The sequence below is a fragment of the Colletotrichum fructicola genome, assembly GCF_000319635.2.
Source record: "Colletotrichum fructicola Nara gc5 chromosome Unknown KSG_Nara_v1_contig02, whole genome shotgun sequence".
NCBI classification, from domain to species: Eukaryota; Fungi; Ascomycota; class Sordariomycetes; order Glomerellales; family Glomerellaceae; genus Colletotrichum; species Colletotrichum fructicola.
This window is the reverse complement of record NW_027094052.1, coordinates 771,364-789,776: the sequence shown is the minus strand read 5'-3', so window position 1 is coordinate 789,776 and position 18,413 is coordinate 771,364. Positions and strand designations below refer to the sequence as shown.

Here is an 18,413-nt window from a genome sequence, read left to right as displayed (position 1 = left end):
GTGTTACAGAACGCAAAAAATGCTGAATGGACGTTGCACGTTGAAATTGAGGGCCGCAATTAAACAATAGAAAATATTTAAAAGTCTATAAGTCTGCTGTTTGGAAGGGTATCCGCATATTTACATATTCAAACGAGCTCGCCACGGTCATCTTCCCCTAAAGTAGGTGAAGTCATCAACAGACAACTCCTACTGCTCCAAGCTAGCATCGTGAGGGAACAAGCTGAGCTTCGAGAAGTCGAACTTGCCCTGCCTCTTGACCCAAGCACCGGCTCCGGCACGCTTCTTGAACATCATCTTGGGCAGAATCTGGTTCAAGCAAACATCGACCTTCATGCAGGTGCCGCCCAAGCAGCAGCTCTGCTTGATGCAAACCTCACCACCCGAGCAGTCGTTTGTGGTGTTGCAGGAGGGCTGGCAGTCATTGGGGACAGCGCAGACGTCCCTTCCCTCAACGGTCCTGAAGCAGACGCATCCCTTCTCGCCAGCCTTGTCAAGAGAGCAGGTGGGGATGGTCTTGTCACCGCAGGTCCAAGGGTTGCTGCAGCCGAGGGCGGGGCGGGTGGCGTTGACGAAGGGACCAACAGTGGTGGTTGCGACAACAGAGATGGTGGAGGTGATGATCGGGATAGGGGCCGTTGTCGTTACGCCGGTGGCACCAAAGCAAGAGCAAGCGCTGCGGTATGCGGCGTCGTTCTTGCAAGCCGTTGCGTAGGCGGGAATGTTCTTGGTGGTGGAGGCCGGGGTATCAACGGCACGGTCGAAGATTGTCCGTGTAGCGTTCAGCGTGATGGTCTCGAGGCTTGTCTCGGTGACGAACGTGGTGCTGTCATTGTTAGTCGAAACTCTGCACCGCTTGACGTGACATGCGAAAAGAAACTTACGATGGCTGGGGAGTCTCAGTGACGGCAAGGTATGAGCTACATTCCGCCATACGAAGGACCATCGTAGCAGTTCCGAAACGCGTCGCTCTAACGGCGCGAAGACAGTTGTCGGCATTGCAAAACTTGTTCTCGACAACTGCGGCAGAGGCTGCGACCGCGAGGGAGGCAATGGCCAGGAACTTCATCTTGATAGAAGTGAGTGTGTTGATTGAACGAATGTGATAAATTTAAAGAATGAAGCAGGGTGATCAGATGATGTCCCTTGATTGAGAGATGGAGGTGAAGATGGAGTTGTTGCCCTGTCTGTCTGGAAGGTTTTCAGGAATTTGGACACTACGCTGGCTTTATTATATCCATGATGAAAATCTCAGAGCTTATCATTTCCTTGCCTCCTAGAAAACAAAGTGTGATGCAAGGGACCGAGTAGCGCCTCGGCAACCACGAGGAAAAGCAAACACCGCATGGCCCCGCCGTCTTACCTTGAGCACATGCATACCGCCGCCACGGAACCGCACATCGTGAACATGGGTGAACGGAAAACAATCCGGTGGAAGAAGAAAAAAGCATCAGTGCCCCTGCAGTGGCAACCCGCCAAAAATTGGGATATGCAGCCCAAAGTTCGAGGTAGAAGGTTTGCCTGGCACCAAGCCGGCAGGTCGCTGACTTGGATGGTCTGGCCCCACGGAAACTCACATTAGATCACGAAAACGTGGTCGTGAACCCTGGCTGTTGTTGTTCGTGTCCTCAAGGATAGCGCTGCGCACCGATGGCACGGCGCCGGCTGATGCCTCCCGCTAATGAGCGACTTGGCTCATTTGGATAGGGGCTCGGCAGGTTCCATGATCGTGCGCCCAGAATAGGCGCGTCCGTGGGCGATAAGCTTACTTTTCCCACGCGTTCCCGCGCAACCGCATTTTGGTCCACCGTCGGCTAGCCGTGGCGGCCTGCACTCGTTTTCGACGCGACCAGGACTAGAAGAATCGCGGTTGAAGTTTCCTAACTGTTGGGAAGTGTCTCAACAACGTCACCGGCTTCAGAGATGCTGGCTGGCCTGACGGTGTCCGGTGAACGTAGTGTTGTCGTAGGTGGCTGAAAAACTTTTCCCGCTGAGTGTCAAATGCCAAGAACCTATGATCGTCGAAAAGGAAGCAATCGAATTTTAATCCGGAGCTATGGCAAAGAGCCGTGATAAGACCGGTTTCGCATTGAATCTCCACTCGTATTGAGCGCGAGTGTCGCCTAATTATACGCCAATGGAATGACGACGGCAGTCAGCAAGGTGAAGTTCTGTAGCCTAGTATGTCACATGGCGACAGTTATTGGTCGTTATTGGAGGCTACAAGTCATGTATGTATTTTGAGGTTTAATTAACACGGCAGCCGGGCGCACCAGAAGCACAACATCAACTTCAACGTTCTTTATTCATCCTCTAATGTCTTACTAGACAGCAGTTGAAACGAGACATTCCTTGTGCTACGCAGCTTCATGAATCGTTTAGAAGCTGGGATCGTCACAGCCACCAAGCTCAAAGTTAATGAAAGATAGAGGGCATCCAGAGTCGACAGAGTCCTTGCATGCCTGGCTCTTGCACTTGGTGTTCTTAAAGTTCTCTCGTGCGTTATTTTGTTGCTGCAGTCACATCTTAGCACTCGGCTTCGCATTAAGGTTAAGTCTGCATCATACCGGAGCAGCAGCTGCAAGCGAGGCCATAGCGGCGAGGGTGACGACGATAGAAGTGATGGAAAGCTGCATCTTTGCTGAGGCTTGGTAATGTAGATTACTGAAGATAAAATAGTTGACCGGCAACAGATGAGAATAGAAGTTGAGTGAATGAGGTAAGAAGACTGGATGATTGACAATTGTCGGCATCAGTCGAGGTGGCAGCAAGGAGGTAATATAGAGTTTTGGACCTCCTCACTGTGTGTGAAAATACCTGGCGTTGAGGGAATAGGGAATGTCTACTGCTGAGTGGCGTGGAGATATGAGTGGGAGCCATGAGACGTCTCAGCTGTCCCCAGCTTTGAGGAGTATGATCGACATTAGTGGGCTTCAAAGGTATCAAGTGGTTAATAATATGCTTAACTACCCGCATGGGCCAGCGTCACACTGGTAAGCGACTGATGCTCCCCTCCAGACTTTCTGCATTGGCAGATCAGTTTCTGCTGATCAGCACATCAATCGGTTTCGTTTTCTGCGCGAATTGAATTGATCACTTGGAATCCACGGGGTTTACATCAAGGCGTTCGTCGCTGACTTCTCACCAATATGGACCAATGATGCGATAAACGAAGGGACATATGATTAATGTCATTAAAGGTTTCCGTCCCACTTTTGAACTTGCTTTTCCCCAACTGTTTGGGCACTCTTGCTCACTTTTTCAGATGACAGGCGGTGAACCAAATGTTTAATGCACCGCAGACAGCTGAATATAGGGCTGATCGGTATAGCCGGATGGTCAAGTTTCAGACTGCCACCGTGTTGGATGGGGTGGCATCGCTTATTTGCACCCAAGCTGGGCGTCGAATCATGGCAACCCCTGCGAGGATCCGAGAATAGCAGGTTGCAGTTACAACCTCAAACACAGCTTAAGGAGCGTCAGGTGTCCAACGTGTGAAGGTCGAAACGTGATGTAATATCCACGTTGTTCAACCACCCACAGGTTGTGACATTTCGCTTCCCGTCTTACAGCTGACGGATTGATGAATGTTTTTCACAGCAGGTGCAGCGACGTGACAACAAAAAGGTCAACTCTGATAAGTATCCTTTTGTTTGATAGGGATTCCGATCCAGGAAGATTCTTCAAATCGAAAAGACAAAAGCAAATTAAATGTTTCGGCGTTGCCCGTCTGAATGACTAGGCTCCACACGCAGAGCTTTCGGCATTTACTGCAGAGAACGCAGCCCATTCAAAATATGACGTCCTGAAGCGAAGAGAATGAGGACTTTGACGTCGACATGGACATTACCGAGTACCTATTTTAGCATACATGGGCGCAATGGGCCTGATGCCAGAACAGACCGTCGCTTAAAGCGCGGCTACGGCAACACGATAGCGTTACCTATTTCAGCCATCACGGCGCAGTCTCTCAGACTAGCGTTCTGCCCCTATCGGCCTGGCTTTAGATTAAGATCGAGTTTAGTCCAGATTTGGAATTCCCAAAGCGGTCTCCTTCGTCATTAAAAGTTTGGGGGTTTAGAAGACAGCTAGCACGAGGTTAGAAAAGGCTTAAGGCCGTCTGTTTAAGAGCAGATGCGAAATGCCGATTGTCCTTGATGATTCTATTCCAACTGTACCAATGACGATGAGAATACTTTTGACATTGTAAGGGTGGAGCTTTTGCACCTAATGACCCTTGTGAAACCCGACCGACTCAAAGAACGTAGCGAAAGTGAGCCAATTTGAAGTCTGTCAAGTCCATGAATTTGGACCGCTCAAGCTCCAGGGCAGCCGTCTCCTCAGACAACTCGACTCCTGATGCTGCCGCCAAACGATCCCTTCGTTTGTTCTCCCGAATATTCACGAAACGGAGAACCACCAGCACCAACGCTGCACAGCCATACATAATGGCCACCATCATCTTACCTCGCTTGTAGAGGGGAGCGTCGTCCGCCCGGAAGGTTTGTGGACCAATCCAATTGCCAGCTGCATACGCAATAATTTGCAGACTGTTGACAGTGACCTTCTTGGTGTACCCTAGAGTGTTATTCGAGATGGCAACCATGACCAACCCCCAGGACGACCCAGAAACGCTAATCATCCAATAGCCCAGGAGAAGTGCTCCCTTTGAGGACAATGGAATCGTGATCATCATGATGCCTCCGATTAGAGGAAACATAATTGCGATGAATGCAAATAAGGTTCGGTCCATATACTTGTCGGAAAGCCAAGTGAACAAGAGTTTTCCACCGATATCGAAGAGTCCAGATGGGGCGCCCAACAGGAGTGAGAGTCGGGCGTTGAATCCGAAGGAGTTGACAATAATTGAACCAAAAGTCGTGATGCCGCCATTGGGTATGTTCATCAGGAATGAAAACAAGGCATAAAGATAGGTTCTTGGGTCGCGAAAGGCTTCCCGAAACTGGTCCCACTTCCATACTCGACTACCAATGCCTTGGAAGTTGTCGCGGATTCTTTCGATTGCGATCAGACGCTGTCGATCATCAAGAAACTTGGCGTTGGCTTGATTATCGGGTAAATACCAAAGGTTGAAAGCTCCAGTGAGAACCGTGATCAGACCGAGTACGAGGAACAGAATCTTCCACGGCGCGATTGAAGATTCTTCGACCGCGGATAGCCCATAGCCTATAAGGGCCATGATTATCAGGGAGAATCCGTTGCACGACAGCCAGTATCCGACTCGCCGGGCTTGTTCGCCCTGCTTGTACCACATCGATGTGATCAAAACGAAGGCAGGCGTGACTGTTGCTTCGAATGCTCCGAGGAAGAATCGCGTGGCCAGTAAGCCAGCGTAACTATGCGTAGCGGCATGGCATGTCAAGGCGACGCCCCAAGCCAATATGTTGGCTGATACGTATTTGCCCACGGGAAGGCGGCGAAAGAGGTACGTCGTGGGAAACCTTCAAGATAGATGCAGCAATTAGCACAAGTATCCATCACTGAGCGGGTCAAGATAGAGAGAAGGGGTAGAACATCATACTCCCAAGCAAGATAACCTGCATAGAAAATACTCGAGATCCAGGAGAACTCGTTTCCCTTGAGGTTGGTGTCTTCCCGAATCCCCATGAGAGAAGCATAATTGAGCGTCGTCTTATCAGCAAATTGAATCATGTACACCCAACACATGAGTGGTAGCATGTTCATGTCGATCTTTCGCAGGGTTTGGCGCTCTTCCTCCGGTGTGAACTCGATCACGACGCCGCCAGTGAGTTTCAAAGCTGGATCAACATCTCTGTCGTCCATCAGCTTCACTTGACCGACGTCAATGTCAGGAGCTTCGCTATCGTTTTTGACGGGCAAGACATCTGCGTCCGTCTTGGGCGCCATATTGACTCGATTATCACTGAGACGTAACTAGCCTCATGAAAGAATTGTGAGAAAGAGGACCATCGATGGTCAAGAAAGGTGAGGAATGGACGGAATGCGGTCTGTTGTCAAGCTGCTGTCCCTGCTTGAGAACTCCAAGAAAATTGTGAGGTACTGGGAGCTTTATTATCCATACCTCCTCTAATATGCGTGTTGCTGGCATATCGGCTGATTGAAACCGCTGGAGTTCGGTGCGATAAGCTGTGCAGCCGGGAATATCTGCATTCCGGGTACCTTTGATGTTGAAGAGATACGGGCTACCAAGTTATCAGTGAAGCGGCAATCGTTTTCCCATCTGGCCTATCGAAGAACACCAAATCCGAATCCGAGTACTCGTATAAGACCCTGTTTCTATGTATGCGGCTATCTTAACGAGCACTCCGCCTCCACCCCCACGGACACGTCCATCTCCTCCCCCGGACAACTCCGCCGCCGCCTCCGCCTCCGCCTCCACCCCCGCATTCCTCCCAGGAGGTATCTGATTGTCGTTCAGCCTTCGGCATCTATCAATGTTGGCCGAATGATAACCGTCTTATAAGTTACAAGATCAATCAATGCTGAGAAGAGAATCCGGAAATCCACAATGTGTACCATTACTTCAATCGAGCACTAGTCTTATCTTATCAACTCCAACGACCATCATGCCTACTTCCAATGAGTCTGCAGCCATTACCAAATGGAACGCCCCTGAGCCCACCAAAGAGAACTGTAAGTTGTCGTTGATGGCTGATGGTAGCCCGGTCGAAGCCCCATTTCGGCGTCAAATTATTCGTCCCAACTCGCTAGCCACCGTTATACCTTTACAGTATCTTTCCTTGAATCCGGCTCGGTCTACGTAGAACCAGCTAACTGGTACAGTGGACTATGTTGAGCTTATCGATCTCGACCTCAGCAAGTTCGAACATCTAGAGACCCGGAAGGAGCTAGCCAAAGACTTGCTCCAGGCCGTCACCCAGCATGGCTTCTTCACCATTTCAAACCATGGCATTTCCACAAAGCTCTGGGATCACCAAATGGACGTCGCCAATGCGGTGATGACCTTGAGCAATGGAGAAAAGAGGCCTTACGAAGGTGCGCCTCCCTAACAAGCCCGACTCCATGTATCCTGACGAAGCTAATCCGGGATAAAGGGACTCCCGAGGAAGACCAGAAAGGCATCTACGTCGGTTTCAAACCCTCTGGAGAACTCGGCACCAAGGGTGGCTTCCACAAAGAGGTACAGGCTTTAGTTTTTGCTCTGGCTTGAATCAAGAACTCCCCAATACTGATCTTATCTTAGGTCGACCATTACAATATGCTTCTTCACGACTTCGAAACTCGGCCACATCCGCAAATCATCTCCCCGTTCAAGGAAGAGATTCGGCATCTGATGCAAACTTTGAATGATGACATTCATCGCAAACTACTTATTCTCGTTGCCATGGTCTTAGAGGTTCCTGAGCAACTTGTGCTCGACATGCATCGACCGGGTGGCTCGACGACGAATTACTTCCGATATGTTAGCTATTCCCCCAGCAAGTATTTAACATAAGGTTCCTTCTGACGTTGTATCACATTCAGATGAGCTACTCGCCGCGCAACGATGCCGACCGAGAAAAGTCCCGCGACCTGTTCTTGCCAGGCCATGCTGACTGGAGTACCTTTTCCATCTTGTTCTCGCAGCCAATCTCTGCTCTTCAAATCTTGGATAACCACAACCAGTGGAAATGGGTCCGAGTAAGTCATTCGGGACTTTGGACGAGTATCCACTGAAGCTAATTGACGACAACCCAGTACATCCCGCACACCCTCATCGTCAATGTCGGCGAAGCGCTTGAATTCCTCACTGGCCGTCTTTTCAAAGCAACCATCCACCGAGTCGTGACGCCGCCTGTGGACCAGCGGCAAAAGCTGCGCATTGGGATTCTCTTCTTCACCCGGCCCAACGACGACAAACTTCTGGTGCCCATCGCAGAGTCGCCGTACCTGCAGAAACTTGGCTTGGACACGAGCCAGGAGACTGAGGTGTTCAAGACGAACGAGTACCTACAGGCAAAGAAACGCGGGTACAAGAAGAAGGAGCTGGAGTACGACTTCGATCGGCCGAAGGATGCGACGAAGCATGTGGACCCTTTTAGTGATTATGATCCATTGGACTTGAAGAAGCACAGAGTAGATGGCGTCGTCGTTCAACAGGTTGTTAGTATGTAATTATCGCTGCGGTCGGTTGAAAGAAGCTAAGTCAAAGCACCCACTTTTCGACCACCCCTGCATTTCGACCACCCATAAAATGCCGCTCAGCCACCCCATTAACTACTATACCCAATTTTCAAACTACCACAACATTTTCAATCCTTCATCAATTTCCATCATTCTTTCAGAAAACCTTTTTTATTATACAATGAAACAGTATACCGAAAATGAGGTTATCCAGGCGCTTAACGACATCAAAAATGGTATATCTACTCGCACTGCCTCCAGGCGACGGGGTGTGCCACGATCAACGCTTATAAGCCGTACAAAAGGCCACCAACCAAGGCAAGAAGCATTTCAAGACCTCCAGAGGCTCTCTGCTGGCCAGGAGGCCAGCCTGGCCACTTGGGTGACTGCCCAGGCAGACCTTGGGCTGCCACCAACCCATCAACAACTGAAGGACTTCGCCCATCGCATCCTCCAAGCCATGGGGGACACCCAACCTCTTGGCAAGAGGTGGGTAGATGGCTTTATAAGAAGAAACCCATCTATCAAGGTCCAGAGAAGTCGATCTATTGATTCAAGGCGTGTTAATGGGGCATCTACTGAGGTTATCAGGGACTGGTTCAAATATCTCGCCATACCTCACATCCAGGCCATCAAACCAGCCAACAGATATAATATGGATGAGACTGGTATCCTTGAGGGTAAAGGGGATAATGGGCTAGTGCTAGGCAGTGCTGCGACTAAGTCAGTAAGGAAGAAGCAGCCTGGTTCGCGAGCCTGGGTATCTATTATTGAGTGTATATCAGCTGGGGGCGCTGCTATCCATCCCTTGGTTATATATAAGGGCAAGACAGTTCAACAGCAGTGGTTTCCTCTAGAACTTGGCCCATATGATGGATGGGAGTTCACATCAACAGAGAATGGGTGGACTACTGATGCTACTGCTGTTGAATGGTTAGAAAGGGTCCTTATCCCCCAAACCAAGCCCTCTAGCCCTAACCAAGCTAGACTCCTTATCCTAGATGGCCATTGGAGCCATACGACGACAGATTTTATGTGGTTATGCTATACCAATAACATCTATCTGTTATTCTTGCCTCCACATACCTCCCATGTCCTCCAGCCACTTGACCAGTCAGTCTTCAGCCCTGTCAAGGCAGCATATAGGAAAGAGCTGGGATATCTTAGTCAGTGGATCGACTCTACTGTTATAAGCAAAAGGAACTTCATTTCCTGCTATCAAAAGGCTCGCCTAGCTGGGCTGACTGCAGGCAATATCAAGAGTGGCTGGAAATACACTGGGTTATGGCCTGTTGCTATTGCAAAGCCGCTTTTGAATGGGCTGCTGGTTCAGAAGGCAACATCATCAACAACAACACCATCAACACCACTCAACAAGGTTGCCAGAGATAAACATATAGCCCAGGATGCCCATGGTATAGAGGGCTGGGCGTCAGTCTCATCTGCTGTGAAGTGGTCTACGCCAAGGAAGGTGAAGGACCTAGGGGACCAACTACATATATTCAGCCAACTAGAACAAAACATCGCCACACAACGCCAGCTCTTCAGGAAGGTAAAAAAGGCTTCCAAGAGTCCTTTGCCCTAGCTACCGCCCAGCAAAAGATAGAGCTTCTAGAGGCCAAGGTTGCCAACACTGCTAGCAGGAAGAGGAAGGCTGTTCAGTTGGACCCAAATACGAAGTTTGCGACAATCAAAGAGATACGGCAAGTCCAGATTGAGGCTGGCGAAGCTGAAAATGATTCAGATGAATCCAGCGCATCTGAATTACCCAGTGAGGCCGAAAGTTGCATTATTGTGGCTTCAAGAGGTAGTTGATAATTAATTGAATAAAGTGGTGGTGGTTGCGATGGCGTCAATTCATGGCGGTCGAAAAGCAGGGGTGGTCGAAAAGTGGGTGCTTTGACTTATCATCAAAAAGGGCACACATGGTGTTGGCATGGTGGTAATGGGAAATTAACAGATGAAGATTGTGCCAACTCGCCCCGACCCTACAGTGATTCCTAATTGATGATGGGGCGCGGTCAAGTTCTTCTGCGGGAGTAGAATCTTGATGGGTTGGACTGCATCCCGCTTTGATATTGCAAGCGTCATCTGCAGGGCTTCTGAAAGGAGAATAAACCTCTTGGCATTGCAAATTTCAGGCCTCATCAATGACAGGCTCTGCAGCAGGCACTTTGTTGCCAGGAAGCCAATGTCATTTCCCAAAGCTCGAAGGGTATTTGCTCACCCACGAACGAGAAGGGTTACCAAACCCCACACGTTGACCGTCCGGGTGTCTGACGCATCAGACTCCAGTATGGCTTGGGTCAATGACTCGTCATCATTGAACAAAACAATCTTGGTGACCTTGAGGCTTGAGTTTAAAGACGGGAGAAGTGCGTATATGGGTTTGTCCAAGCTTGTACCGTTGTATGGGCGCTGGCTACTGGAACGCAAAGGTGCGTACGCTTTCTTTGAATCCTATCTGCACAGTCATAGTGGAACTCCTTTGTGACTCATCTTCGTAATTCTCAACTTTCATCTGCAGTTATGCAAATATAGACAGATGAAATAGGTAGGACCTTGAGAATGGCTGTCATTATTTGACATTGAAGGCTGGACTGTTAGAAAGGGTGGCGCGTTGAGTCACGGTCCAGAAAGTCAAATCCAAATGCAGCATGTAGCAGAGCGTCGGGGACCGATTCGCGAAAATGATAAAAGGGGCAAAATATTTCAGTACTAGCATCTTAGTTTGATCCAATCCCACATACTACCGCACACATCGAAATTTGAAGCATCTTCTTTTACGACTCTCTACATCACCTTCTTTTCTCTTGACTTTAACGTCATCAAAGTCCACAATACCCTATCGCGATGGCAGTTTGGGACGATCTACCAGACGAGCTAAGGCTCCAGATCCTGGGCTATTTGACCCACGACAAGGGAAACCGCGCACCTTACGGGAGTAACTGCCGACAGTGGCAAGTGGTCATGGAACCATTCATCTTTGAGGAAGTGACGTTTCACGTCACAAATGCCAGTATTTTGTCGGGGGAGCCATACCCCTGAGAAATTGGCCACAATTCTTAGCGGGCCTCGGCTCAAGTTTTTAAAGAAGCTGCGCCTCATTATTGCCATTGATATGGTTACATTTACGAGCATCTACGATGTGCAAATGCAACGGAGAAAGCTTGGAACAGGCCTAGTGGATGTAATTGATGGGTTCATGGATGTACTCCGAGACTGGGGCCACGAAGCCTCATTTGACTTGGAGGTCAACGACGTTATAACCTGCGGACATCGCCTTATCGAATACGGCAGCGATCTGTGGCTGAGAGAGAATTTGCAGCCGGTCGAGTGTGTCCGCGCGCTCCGACGCCTTTCGAACTTTGGCCCCGACATTGATTGTGAAATTGCCGAATGTGAGGGTTCGGATCTGCTCAACTTACTCCTACGGACGATGTCATCAAACATGAAAGAGCTGTCGGTTGGCTGTGAACGATATGCATGTCAGAGCATGACAGCATTCGGACGTATACTGCCAGTCAGGCCATTTCCGCCGGGCCTCACCCGTCTCATCATTCGCAACGTCGCACCTCCTCGCGACTGGAATGACGATCTAGCGTGGTCCGTTCTGTCAAATCGGCTCGAAGAACTCCATGTCGACTATGCAGTATGGGAATGGGGCGAGATTCCGCTCCGAACATTGTGTGAAGGTCAACAGGGTAGTGCGCCACTCACCTGGCCCAATATGCGACATCTGACCTGGGGTCGAGTGCCATTGGCAGAAAGTCCGAACGAGATACTCCAGCTTGTCGCCAAAACTGCGGAGAGAATGCCTCGGCTTGAGTCGTTGGGTCTATGGGGAGACTCATATCCAGGACCTCACATGCACCGTCGCCCGCCGTTGGCCGCCCATTTTCAATACTCCGCGAGCAAAGGCTCTGCTACTGCGCTTTATGAGAGTACCGGGGAGTCACAGCCTAACCAAGACACCCGTAACGCCTGGGAGAGGGTAGCTACAATGAAAGGCCATGACAGTCTTGACTTCGAACTCAGGTGGCTAAGCCACTTTGATTACATGGTAACATTTCCGAGTGCTGCGGCGGAGGAGTTTCTTTCCCATCACGTCCAGATGAACGACCCGAGTAGCGATAAACCCGACATCGTATACTATTATCCAGATCATATACTGCTGGCTCGGCCATATTTGTCGCGGCCGACCGGATTGAAAAGGAAGTATGTGAGACCCTGTGTGAGTGACGATGAGGCAACCTTTGGTGTTGGTGGTTGGAGCGATATTTGGATCAAATATCTGAGAAAAGGAGCACCTGACGACGACGAACACAATGTGCGATTTCGAGATTAGTCCATACGACGATGGGTCTCTGATGAATATAACTATTTAGTTGCAATGCTGTATAGGATGCAATTGATTTGATAACCGTTGGGCCAGGATTTACGCCATCTCCTCATGTTTGAGCTTTTCTTGTCTAAATGCCTTTCTCAGCTCGCATTTACCAACGCTTTTCCCACCAGCTTTACATTCACTGCACACCTTGCCATGTTTAACAAGCAGAATGTGCAGCCCATACTTGTCCTCGTCCGGAATCCTCACGTCCAAGTGCGCATGCGTCTCATCCCTCGACGCGCTCTTCGGCCGCCATCCCAAGAGACCCGTGATTCTCCACACATGAGTGTCGACAGCAAACGACTCCCGCTGGAGGCAGAAAAGCAGCACGCAGCTCGCCGTCTTGGGGCCGACGCCCTGGAAGCTGATGAGCTCCTGCATGGCGTCCTCGTTGCTGGCGCTGAAGAGGTGGTCGAGCGAGTACTTGCCGTACTTCTCCTTGACCTGGTTGAGGATGCTGATGATGACCTTGCTCTTGACGGCGCTGAGGCCGCCGCACTTGATGGCCTCCTGCAGCTTGGGGATGCCGCCCTCGACGATCTTGTCCCACTCGTCGCTGCCGCCGTAGACGTCGTCCATGCTGCGCTTAGCGCGCGTGGAGTTGGTGTCGCTGGTGTTCTGGCTGAGGATGGTCCGGACGAGGGCGTCGAGGACGGAGGGGGAGTCTCCACACCCGGCCCGGGTTGTGGAGGCCTTGACCTCCTTGGGGCGCTCCCGTTTCCCGTGAAGGTCCGCGAGGATGCGGTGGGCCAGCCGGCACTCGTCCGGGGTCGGGTGTGGGAAATCCGGGAAGGGAGATTTATCGGCATACTGTGAGTATGCCTTGAGTTTCTTTGACTGCAGGTCGTTGGGCGACTTGGCGGCTTTCAGCTTCTTCTCTGGGCTTTCAGACTTGACGTCTTCCTTCTTGAGAGGCGTCGTTGGCGGGACATCAGATAGCGATTGGAGCATATCTTCTTCCTTCTTTACTTTCTTGGACGGAGTCGCATTTGCCGACTTTGGTGATGCACGCTTTCTCTTAGAAGCTGGTGTTGATTGCTGTGCTGTGGACTCGGATTTCTCGGCTGGGTTTGCGGCTGCAGCCAGGCGCGTGCTGGACCGTGTTGCTCTCGCCATTCTTACTATACCGGCCCGGATCATGTAACAAACAACTTGGATGGGGAAATCAGGTCTCAATGGCGGCGTCGCGAGTGAATTCAAAGCTGCATGGATATTCAGGGGCAAACATCAAGAGTCGAGGAAAACCCAGCTTCAGCCTCAGTGCAGCGACAGTGGTGATGTCAATGATTGGACCCGCTAAGAGGATCCACTATTCTATGCCTAAGCGAGATCTAATGGCCTGTGCTCTTAGAGCTTGGACCATGCCAGTTCAGAAGCACGAGAAGGAAGTACGCAGGAAGAAATGCACCTTCTCAATCTCAAGCAGGAGCACCCTGGAAACACGTGAAGATGGCATCGCTGCTTCCTTATTTCCCTCGTTCAGAGACAGAAAGAGCATCCCGTCTTGAGGAAGCAGGAGTGATCAGCCCAGACGCTGCACCTCCTTCCTCCTGCAATTTTGGATGATAAGGGGAAAGAACGAGAGAGCGTGCGTCGCCCCTCCCTGGGGAAAGTGGGAAGGCACAGCAAAGCAAACATTTGTCACGCCCCTGGCTGCAAAACCAATGTTTGCTTTTTCCTCTGCACCTTGGCGCGTCGACTTTCTCTGCCGATTTCCATCAACACGAACATTTTGACATGAAAAATGCACTTCAGCTGCATGCTTCCAAGCCTCCAGACAGCCACTCGCATCTCGCTAGATGGACCCCGCCGCCCCTAACTACATACCTACACAATTGCAGCCGGCCTTCGACGCGGGAATGCCGCCGTCTCCGCCAGCGACGGGCCCGGAAAGATCCCCCGTTCGGCCATCTTCCTCATCGACAATTAATCGCACCTCCAACAGCGCCGAGACTCGTTCCCCGCATCTCTGCATACAGCACCGCGCCCACGTGCAGATCCCCCCGTTCAAATGGCTGTCCATTCAGTTTATCGGCCGTAAGGTACGGGAGCTGCGGCAGGGATCACAGAAATCCTCTCGATCCCTTCCTGAACCGGGCAAGATGAGCATTGCCGCAATTGCCTGCTCTCTACGGGGTAAATATCGATGAAGCACATTGGCGCAGAACTGCAACGGTCCTGATGGAGAATACTGTCTCTGCACCCATAGACAAACGGACACCGTCACCCCTGCTCAGAGTAACACTCGGTGAGACTCCAGCGCTGGCCGCTTGACGCAACACGGGAGCACTGAGGAGGGAGAAGTTGTCACACGGCACCAGCAAGCTGCGATATTATCCGCCAGAGAACGAACATAGCTTCTGAAGCGTATTCGCGGGCTCCTCTTCCTGGGTCAGAATCACCACCAGGAATTCAGATCCAGTATCCCGGACTCCGTCTTCCGCCTTGAACTTTCCCGCGAGAGACAAAGCTCATAAGCCACGAGGAGAGCCTGGGCGACCCTATTTGCTTGGCGCAAAGCTTCTCTACCACATCGCATCGCGGGCAGATTAGCACAGCATTCCTCAATCGCGTTGTACTTGTCTCCTCAGACTCCAACCTTGGTACGCAATCGAATGCGAATGTCTCACCTGCGAAGCTGTTAAGGACCGCCTTTGTGCCCTCCAGGTCAGGGTAGCTTTCCTGGGTTCGTGCAGATGGTTCTATTTTCAAACGGCCACTTCCGCATGTCGCAGGCGAACACTGTAGCCTTTCTCTCGGCCGACATATCGACGTGTAGCATCTCGACCAAGTCATCCGATGATCATTGGTCAATCTCCAGGGTCCCTGATGGGAGTTTGCCAGCCACAACCTCACTTTGGCTAATACAGCCTCTTGGCGCTCGTGCAGTGCAACCCCAAATTGTCTTGGGGATATGCGGATTCCACCAAGGGGCATCGCCAAGATCTGGAAGCGGGTTAGCATGTCCAGGCCGGAGATGTTGAGCTACATTTGATGGCGCAAACCCGATGCCATCATCTTGGGTCAAAATGCTTTCGTTTCCTCGCCCGCCGTTCTAGACGCCTACTTCTTCAATCAAGCACACCCCCTCAGTATCGCCAAGCGACTTTCCACGCAACTACCATCTCCGGTCTTTGTCGACAAACCCCCAGCATCACCGATTTTCGCCTTGTTCTTTGTCCCATCGAGAGAAATGCCATGGCGGTCCCAAACAGCATGGGCGACAAGTCCGTGAACGCCGGCCGGTTCGAGACCGTACACAGCATAGCCAGCACCTCAGAGCCGGAGACGAACCAGTACGGCCACCTCACGCTGTGGCAGTCCATCAAGAAGTGGCGTCGCGTCGTCTTTTACTGCGTAGGCATGACATCTGCCATCCTGCTGTATGGCTACGACTATGTCATCGTTGGCACCGTATCAGCCATGCCCAGCTTCCAGTACGGCTCCTCTCCCATGGCTACTCACTGCACACGACGGCTAACGAGAATCTTGAAGGCGGGACTTTGGCCAAAGGCTCGACGGCAAGATGATTCTTCCGTCTCTATGGCTTGGTCTCTGGAACTTCGTCAGCCCGGGCTGCTCCATGATTGGGGCCTTGGTTGGTGGTATCTTTCAAGACAAGTTCGGTCGCCGCCCGTCACTTGCAGTCGGCTCATTTCTGTCGGCAGTCGGCGTTGCCATTTGTTTCGTTTCCAACTTGTCTCCCGACATTAATGAACGGCGCATTATCTTCCTTGCGGGCAAGGGATTCCAGGGTGGAGCCATTGGCATGGTAATGGGAACTTCGTCGACCTACATGTCCGAGATTCTCCCACCGAACCTGCGAGGGCCGCTTCTTGCCTTCTTTCCCATCTTCACTTTGCTCGGGCAATTAATTGGGGCAGCAGTCATTTTTGCATGCCTCAACCTGGCTAACGGGTACACCATTTGCTTCGCATCGCAATGGCCGTTCTCGGTCATCCCCCTGTTGATGGCTTTCATTATCCCAGAGAGCCCGACCTACCTCATTCGCAGAAATCTGGATGAAAAGGCCTACAAGGCTCAGAAGAGGTTGGACACACCGGGAATGGACCCAGAGAAGACATTGGATGCCATCCGTCAGAACATCGAGCATGAACGCCGGCAGACCAATGCAACATATGTCGACTCGTTCCGCGGGGTGAACCTTCGACGGACCCTGATCATCATGTTTGCCAACTCTCTGCCGAACATCTTCGGCTTGACCCTGCTATCGAAGTCCAGTTACTTCGTGCAAGTGGTTGGCATGAAGGCCAACCTGAGCGTGATCGTCCTTATTCTAGGGCTCGTTTGCGGCTTGATCGCGAACATCGCCAGTGTTTGGGTCCTCTCAAAGGTGGGACGCAGACGCCTCATCTTAAGCACGCTGTCTCTCTTGACAGTCGTATGGACCGCCATGGGCATCTCCGGCTGTTGGTCGGGCCCTGTAACCGTTTGGTAAGTCCTCCCAGGAAAGGTGTGGGGGTTTGAATACATAGACTGACCACGTGCCCTAGGTACACTTCTATCTCGTTGATAGTGGTTGTTATTGTTGCCGGGCTAGGTGTCTGGCCTGCTTCGCATGTTGTCGGTGCCGAGACCTCAGCGCTACATCTGCGTTCCAAAGCCCAAGGTATCGGCTGGTTCACGGCCGGCGCGAATAATTCCATCTTCGGGTTCGTGCTGCCGTATATTTTCAACCCCGACAAAGGCAACCTAAAAGCCAAGACCGGTTTCGTGTACGCGGGGCTGTGTGCCCTCGGGCTTGTCATTTCCTTCCTCTGCATTCCGGAGATGAAGGGACGAACACCAGCAGAGATTGATCGCATGTTTGAGTCGCGGCTACCGGCAAGGCAGTTCCGACACTGGACCAACTCAACGGCGGAAATGGATGACGGCGTTTCTAGAGCTGGCAGCTCTGGTGTGTAAATTTTGGATTGTTTCTTCACACATCAAGCATGCAGAATCCTACGTTTCTTCTGTCACGCAAAATCGATTTCGAGCTGCGCCTCAAGCGCACCTATTGACACTCGCCTCGCTCTGTGCTGAAACCACCTGCATGCAGCGCCTTGGCGGTCTTCATCTGATATTGCTGTCGCCAAGCTTCTGTAACCGTCGCACATCGACCTTCAAACAAGTCTCCGTCCGTGAACGTCAACTGTTGTTCATCATCTTTTGTGTGTTCTTGTCGGGAACCCATCGTCGACATTCTCTTCGTCGAATGATTATGCTGATCATTCGGCACGTGTTTGGAAGCACTTCCAGCCGCTGATGAAAGTGCATTCCTTTAGGAGTATTCTGACGTGTTGTAGGGCATTTCGGCTTCCTGCAGCGTCATCGGCTTATATGTAGTGGCTCTGGCAGCGCCGAGCCTGCAATGATGTCCGCGCGCCGAAGATGGGATCGACATCGTACGTGTGGTCGCGAAGTCTAAAGTCCCGCCGGCCAACGGGCGCGCCGACTTTCCGCCTGTCGCGGCAAGACGTCTGCAAGATCCTCTTGCTCGAGCAGTGTCGGTGGCTGTGTACTGTTTCCGATGGTCATGACGTGAGACGACATGGTCGGGCATCACCTGTCAGCCATGCCATGCACGCGCTACCCAAAAGAATGAGTTCTGGTCCCTGGTCAGCAGAAACAATTGGCTACCACGTCAAATACGCACGCTGACACTTTCGGTATAACCCATTGTTGGATAATCGTATTGACAACCACTCTTGGCGGTGAGTGGCCCCTCACGATCGAGAAATGCCAAAGTCCCAGCATATCGCAGGCAACAGCATTTTCTCTCCAGTCATTCGACCACGTCTGGACGCGCGCGTCTGTTCCGTTAGCTGTGACCCGTAGCCTCGGGCGGAAACAAAACGAAGCTGCCATCGGAGCTCGTGTACCGGGGAGCCCC

At 51.4% G+C, this 18,413-nt stretch overlaps 6 protein-coding genes across 6 annotated transcripts; 2 read left to right on the top strand and 4 right to left on the bottom strand.

Annotated features, from left to right (window-relative positions):
* Positions 1-189: 189 nt before the first annotated feature.
* CGGC5_v002917 (uncharacterized protein) lies at positions 190-1,069 on the bottom strand (the record flags this gene model as incomplete). Its single annotated transcript, XM_032031827.1, has 2 exons — positions 190-826; positions 885-1,069. The coding sequence occupies 2 exons, from the start codon at positions 1,067-1,069 to the stop codon at positions 190-192; spliced, it is 822 nt and encodes a 273-aa protein (XP_031888997.1).
* A 1,309-nt stretch (positions 1,070-2,378) lies between these two features.
* Positions 2,379-2,636, bottom strand: CGGC5_v002916 (uncharacterized protein; the record flags this gene model as incomplete). Its single annotated transcript, XM_032031826.1, has 2 exons — positions 2,379-2,513; positions 2,568-2,636. The coding sequence occupies 2 exons, from the start codon at positions 2,634-2,636 to the stop codon at positions 2,379-2,381; spliced, it is 204 nt and encodes a 67-aa protein (XP_031888998.1).
* Positions 2,637-4,255: 1,619 nt separating this feature from the next.
* On the bottom strand, positions 4,256-5,889 carry DAL5-1 (Allantoate permease; the record flags this gene model as incomplete). The annotated part of the gene is made up of 2 exons (XM_066151049.1): positions 4,256-5,357; positions 5,543-5,889. 2 exons carry the CDS (start codon positions 5,887-5,889, stop codon positions 4,256-4,258), a joined length of 1,449 nt encoding a protein of 482 aa, XP_066009427.1.
* A 680-nt stretch (positions 5,890-6,569) lies between these two features.
* On the top strand, positions 6,570-8,118 carry DLO2 (Protein DMR6-LIKE OXYGENASE 2; the record flags this gene model as incomplete). The annotated part of the gene is made up of 6 exons (XM_032031823.1): positions 6,570-6,636; positions 6,787-6,999; positions 7,059-7,144; positions 7,208-7,426; positions 7,489-7,644; positions 7,702-8,118. The coding sequence occupies 6 exons, from the start codon at positions 6,570-6,572 to the stop codon at positions 8,116-8,118; spliced, it is 1,158 nt and encodes a 385-aa protein (XP_031888727.1).
* Positions 8,119-12,565: 4,447 nt separating this feature from the next.
* CGGC5_v002913 (putative DNA glycosylase) lies at positions 12,566-13,633 on the bottom strand (the record flags this gene model as incomplete). The annotated part of the gene is made up of 1 exon (XM_032031822.1): positions 12,566-13,633. One exon carries the CDS (start codon positions 13,631-13,633, stop codon positions 12,566-12,568), a length of 1,068 nt encoding a protein of 355 aa, XP_031888726.1.
* Positions 13,634-15,733: 2,100 nt separating this feature from the next.
* Positions 15,734-17,443, top strand: fmqE-1 (MFS transporter fmqE; the record flags this gene model as incomplete). Its single annotated transcript, XM_032031821.2, has 3 exons — positions 15,734-15,954; positions 16,013-16,972; positions 17,032-17,443. 3 exons carry the CDS (start codon positions 15,734-15,736, stop codon positions 17,441-17,443), a joined length of 1,593 nt encoding a protein of 530 aa, XP_031888729.2.
* Between the last annotated feature and the right edge of the window lie 970 nt (positions 17,444-18,413).